This window comes from Lactuca saligna, chromosome 3, assembly GCF_052625555.1.
Source record: "Lactuca saligna cultivar CGN05327 chromosome 3, ASM5262555v1, whole genome shotgun sequence".
NCBI classification, from domain to species: Eukaryota; Viridiplantae; Streptophyta; class Magnoliopsida; order Asterales; family Asteraceae; genus Lactuca; species Lactuca saligna.
The window spans coordinates 23,157,070-23,163,069 of record NC_136419.1 but is presented as its reverse complement, the minus strand read 5'-3'; the positions used below and the strand labels follow the sequence as shown (position 1 = coordinate 23,163,069).

Sequence of the window (6,000 nt, the reverse complement as noted above, 5' to 3'; positions counted from 1 at the left end):
ACATCGTGGCGGCCTTACCACGTCGTGGTAATTGGATTTTCACTAGATTAACATATTCAGCCATTTCCTTCAATCCAAAAGGGTCTCCAACTAAGATCTGGTCCATAATAGGGTCTAGATGGATAAAGTTTCCGACTTTATCCAATAGAACCCTCCAAAGTGCATAGATCTCAACTTTAATGTCCAAAACAACACATGACTTAAGCAATATCCACTCCGTCCTTAAGATTACTTGCCCAAGGGACCCATAAGAGTTTTTAACACCAAACACATCATAAAAATTAGTGTTTTTCAGACATGCATGTCCAATGCATGTCTTGAATTCTTATTAGGTCAAATTAGGTCAAAAGGGCCAAGATTCCATGCATGGCCTCAAAACTTAAATCTAAATCAGATCCAAAGATCCAAATGCTCCAAATGGCTTGGAAATTCATAAAGTTGCAAGCTTTATGAGATTCAACCTTCCAAAACAACAGTACATAGAGAAAAGTGGACAAAATCCATAGATCTATCAACTAACTCATCAAGATGAAGACTTTATACCTCCTTGAGATGCTTGAGGAAGATAAAATCCTGAACCCATGTTGCTTTGGACTCCCAATATGATCTTCCACCAACTTCCTCCTTTACAAGCACTAAACACTCGCACTTAAGGCTAAAAACTCACACAAGGGATCTAAGGTCTGGAAGGGACGATTTCGAGAGATGGAGGCCGAATAGAGGAAGGCTATGAGAGGTTAAAGGGTTTAAATAGGGCTCAAACCTTTAAACTTTAGGGTTTTCTCTAATAGTCGCCACCACGTTGTGGCAAACTCACCACATCGTGGTGGTTCATTAAACCTCCGTGACCCAAAAGCTTATCGCCACGTCGTGGCGAGGCTTTACCACATCCTTGCCGAAAAAGAAGTTCAACCTTTTGACTCTTAAAGACCCTAATTCGATTCATCCAAGAAAATGGATGTTACAGTTTGAAACTCCCATGATTTTTTAATTTCTTTCTAATATTGATTATAAATTGGTTAATAATGATAAACAAATGCAAAAACTAAATTATAATCTCAAATTAACTTAACTTCAGTATTAAAATAACATCTTTTACTTATACTTATAAATTATGTCTTTAACTTTAAAAATATTATACTTAACTTATTACTTTGTATATGATATTATATTTGAATCATAGTCATTTAAAAGTCATAACTTTGAAATAGTTTTTATAAAATACTAAAATTATTAATTTAATTATAAAGTAAAAGGGTAATTTAGATCAAAATTTTAATTAAACTTCAAAGAAAATCCAATGATTATTTTGTAAATTATTAAAAGTTCATAAAATTTAGTGTTAAAAAATATTTTGTAAATAGTTAAAAAGTTATAAATTGTAGTGTTATTTGTAAAACCTAAACTATAATCCCAAATTAACTTAAAAAATCCTAAAACTATTTTTGTAAACCTAAACTATAATCCCAAATTAACTTTAAAAAAAAAATCCTAAAACTATTTTTATAATAATTAGGAGTTTCAACATTAGTAGCTTAAATATAACTTACAACAGCAATAGCTAAAAGTATTACTCCCTCCGTTCAAAAATTATTGTTCACAGACAAAAAACACACAAATTAAAGAAACATTAATTACCACTAATTTTATACAATAAAATGACAGTTTTGTTCTTATTTTGCATTTAATGTTTCATTAAATTCTTAGTTGGTTAACTAATAATGAGGGAGTATTTTGATAAAAATATTATTTATCATTAAAAATAGACTATTATTTTGGGACAAATAAAAAAGGAAAGATGAACTATAATTTAGGACGAAAATGAGTATTATATACAAAAATTATATTGTTACATATATAAACAAAAAAAAATGTTTGATGTTTTAAATAATCGCAATGATAAAAATTAAAATGTTAAGCGAATAAATTCTTTTAAATTTAATTAATTATAATTAGTATAAATATTATTAAACTATATATTATATTTAATTTTATTCATAAGTAACCCTTACGTAGATGTCATTTAGACGAGTGAAATTATATAGTTTTAAAAGATGTCTACATTATTGTATAATCCAAAATAAGTAGTGATTTATATCAACATAATATAAAAATTATTATATGAAAGTTAGTAAAGTCATTGTTATCTTTTAAAAACATATATTTGTAAAGATTTCAATTATATATTTGTAATTATGTGTAACGTGAGAGTATAGTATTCGCCTAGTGATTATATATACTTTGAAAGAATACATTGGTCCTGATCCTACCTACGGTGCTCCATCAATATGAAATATCCATAGATATGTTACATAACCTTAAACCTTACCATCATATTCATAGATAGTACCACCATAACAATTGTACATTACCTTTACTGCACCTGTGATTGTCCTGGAAAGGATGTCCAGAAATCTGCCTGTTTTTTACTTTGTTCGATGGTGTTGTCTTGTGGTCAAACTACCAATTTCTCACCTCAAAATATTCACGTAGAATACAAAAGTTTCCTTTTATAGTACTAGAAATGGGCTTTGAATGTGGGCTCAACCGATAATTGATTTACATGTCCCGGGTTTTAGTAGACGATTTCATTGTGATATGTTGTAACATGTAACACAAAAAAATGAATTAATTTGGCCAAAAATCATGCTTCTATGTTCTAAATTTTTTGTACATATGCATTAAATCATAATATGCAAGTGTATATGTTACACTAATACTTTTGCTGTAAATCATATTCTAAAATAAATATTGAACTTAAATTTAAAGTCTAAAATTGTTAAGTATTAGTGCTTCCGGTTTTGTTTTAATTTTATGCAAAACGACTTCAACCATGTTCATTCCTAATTACTTATTGTCTGATATCTAACATACAATATTAAAGACCCATGTATTATACAAAAAAAACGTTTTACATCAATTAAATGCATTAAACGACAAAAATTATAGAAACCATCGGATATGAAAAGAAAAAATAAAATAAATAAAAAAATCCAAATAACCTATTGTTCATTGACTTCAGCTTTTATCTTATTGGCTTGGTGACGCGGTGCGCGGGACCCACGTTGAGTCAATTGCCTTCTTATCCAGTCTCCTTCACGCCACAACTTTTTTCAAAGAACCACACCTTTCCGATTATAGCAAGGCACAGATTTTTTTTTTGGAACTTCATTCATTTAGAAACAAGTACTTAGTTATACATTTTGTCTTATTAAAATCATCTTATATATTTGGTTATTATTATGTCTGTTTTATGATAATATAATTACAAAAAATTATAAATATATTATGGTTTCTTTCATGTAGTCCACTAGAAAATTATAGAAGTATCATAATTGTATTTATATAATAATAATAGAAGTAATAAAATTCTTTATTATGATTTTGTGATTTTTTCAAATTATTGAAAAGGAAGATTACGATTACATGAAATGTACCTTTCAGTTACACTTTGTTTTCAAAATTACAATATAGTTTATATATTATAAATTCGCCATTCGTCAAGAATTAAAGTAACGATAACTTACCATAAAAAAACCCACTTGATAATAGTTGGAGCTTTATAATTGATTAAAGTATAATTTTAATAATATATTTCCAAAAATGGAAATATAAAGGACTGGTTGCAATTTGCGTGTATTAAGAGTGAAGATTTGGAAGATGCGGTAATAAATCACCATCTTCGCAAATCCAATCTCTACTTCCCAATGGAACGCCTGGATTATGGGAAGATGGGTTATGGGTATACTCTCGATGCTCTTTCTTCCTGCTTATAATATACTTCAAATGTTGATTCCACTGATTAAGTTCTTCAATGTATTGATTTTGTTAGATGCAAGCACTATCGAAGACGATGTATGATTCGTGCTCCCTGTTGCAACGAGATTTTTGGTTGTCGTCATTGTCACAACGAGGCTACGGTACTAATTCCATCTCTCTCTCTCTCTCTCTCTCTCTCTCTTCTTTCAGCTTTCCGTTCAATTCGATTGTTGTTCATCCCCGAGTAATGTCGTTAATCGAGTTATTAATTGCGTTCATCGTTTCTGACCTAATCCTGTTGTACTTAAATCAGTTAAGCTTCTTAGATCTTCTGTATATTGCTTGGATAATTCCTAATTATATTGCGTTTACTTATACAGAACATGCTGAACAGCCCATCCGATCGGCATGACCTTGTTCGATATGATGTGAAGCATGTACGTTTCAGACCTCAAGTTTCCTCTTAATTAGTGCTTAATCAGGACTCGAAATTCGCATATTTATGAATTTTATGTATGCCTTCATATTGTGACGAGATTCATGTTTATTGCAGGTTATATGTTCGGTTTGTGACACCGAGCAGCCGGTATATTTCAGTGACCTAAATTGAAACCGATTGCGTGAGTTTTCTTCTCTGTTTTTAATGTATTTATGATTGTTATATTGTCTATCAGGTTGCTCGAGTCTGCACAAACTGTGGAGTCAATATGGGGGAATACTTTTGTGAAATTTGCAAATTCTATGACGATGATGTACAAATTATAAGTCGATTCATACATCCTTCTCAAATTCAATCACTATAAGTCTCGATTTCTCTGATTATAATATTCTCATTGCAGACTGACAAGGGGCAGTTTCACTGCAACGAATGCGGTATCTGCAGGTCAGTGATCTATGTGAAAGAAGATCATATCATTCTCGAATCCATCCTATTAACATATTTTCCAATTTAATTTTATCTTTTCTTTATTTCTCATTCACCTTCCAAACCATTTCTTTTGTCCAGAGTTGGTGGTCGTGAGAAATACTTTCATTGCAAGAAGTGTGGTATGCATCATTATCACTTTATCAGTGCCTTGTACTTCTGTAATAGGATTCAATCAATTCATTATTCACTGTTGTTATTTTACTGGTTTCTATGGATTCTCAGGATCTTGTTATTCTCTAAGTCTACTGAACAATCATTCATGTGTTGAAAACTCAATGCGGCATCACTGTCCTATATGTTATGAGGTTTTTCCCTTTTCATTCCCCCTTTATGTCTATTTGTCACCATTATTAGTTTCTGAAAAAACTTGCAAGTTTTAACACTCCCATTTACAGTACCTATTTGACTCGCTAAAAGACACAACTGTAATGAAATGTGGGCACACAATGCACTCAGAATGCTGTAACGAGATGATTAAGCGTAATAAGTAAGTCAATCTAAAGTCTAAACGTCTCTTGGATTAGTTCATTTCCAAATCTTGTGAAACTTTAGCTAAATTTCATTGGTTTTTGTTACAGATACTCTTGTCCCATATGCTCAAAATCAGTAATGGATATGTCTGTGATGTGGAAGAGACTAGATGAAGAGGTGCAGCTATTGAATCTATGATTGTGAAAATTTAATTTTAAACAACAAATTCTTGATCATCTTTCGTTTTTATAAGTTGGTTTGTTTTGTGTTTCTCAGATTGAAGCTACAGTGATGCCTGAAGATTACAGACAAAAGAAGGTATCATATTATGAGTTTCTTGAATTTTGAATAAGAGATTGAAACAGTAGAAGTGAATGGAGAAATGTGAAAATTGCAGGTTTGGATCTTATGTAATGACTGCAATGACACTTCAGAAGTTTTGTTCCACATAATGGGGCAGAAATGTTTGCATTGCAATTCTTATAATACTCGCACCATTTCCCCTCCTGTTCTTCCTCAAGAATGAAAATGAATGATTGTGGCAAAGTGGAAATCATCAAAACTGGTTCTTCATTTGTTGCACTAATTTAATGAAGACATTCACCATAAATTGGTGTTTTTAATTGTTAAATTTGATGTAATTCTTTCTCCACTTCACTTGTGTTGTGTGTGGATTGATTGATTTATAGTCCCAGTTAAATGACTATTTAACTGGTTTTATTCATTTGTACACATGTTTGGTTTCTTTTTCATATATAATGAATGCATACGTACTTGCGTTTAAGTTTATAACCCAACAACTTGTCACTTGTGGTATGAATTATGATTAACTAAGCAATAGA

General features: G+C 30.9%; 1 protein-coding gene across 1 annotated transcript; it reads left to right on the top strand.

Annotated features, from left to right (window-relative positions):
* The first annotated feature begins 3,600 nt into the window (after window positions 1-3,600).
* Window positions 3,601-5,942, top strand: LOC145034768 (E3 ubiquitin-protein ligase MIEL1-like). The gene is made up of 12 exons (XM_078983272.1): window positions 3,601-3,742; window positions 3,833-3,920; window positions 4,140-4,196; window positions 4,313-4,345; window positions 4,434-4,511; window positions 4,599-4,642; window positions 4,766-4,806; window positions 4,910-4,992; window positions 5,083-5,174; window positions 5,266-5,335; window positions 5,435-5,476; window positions 5,556-5,942. The coding sequence occupies exons 1-12, from the start codon at window positions 3,708-3,710 to the stop codon at window positions 5,682-5,684; spliced, it is 792 nt and encodes a 263-aa protein (XP_078839398.1). The 5' UTR covers window positions 3,601-3,707; the 3' UTR covers window positions 5,685-5,942.
* Window positions 5,943-6,000: the final 58 nt, after the last annotated feature.

Coding starts and splice junctions, on each gene's coding strand:
- LOC145034768 (XM_078983272.1), top strand. CDS start 3,708: ATGGAACGCCTGGATTATGGGAAGATGGGTTATGG. Junction 4,346..4,433: donor TTTGTGACACCGAGCAGCCG/GTATATTTCAGT, acceptor ATTGTCTATCAG/GTTGCTCGAGTCTGCACAAA. Junction 5,477..5,555: donor AAGATTACAGACAAAAGAAG/GTATCATATTAT, acceptor TGAAAATTGCAG/GTTTGGATCTTATGTAATGA.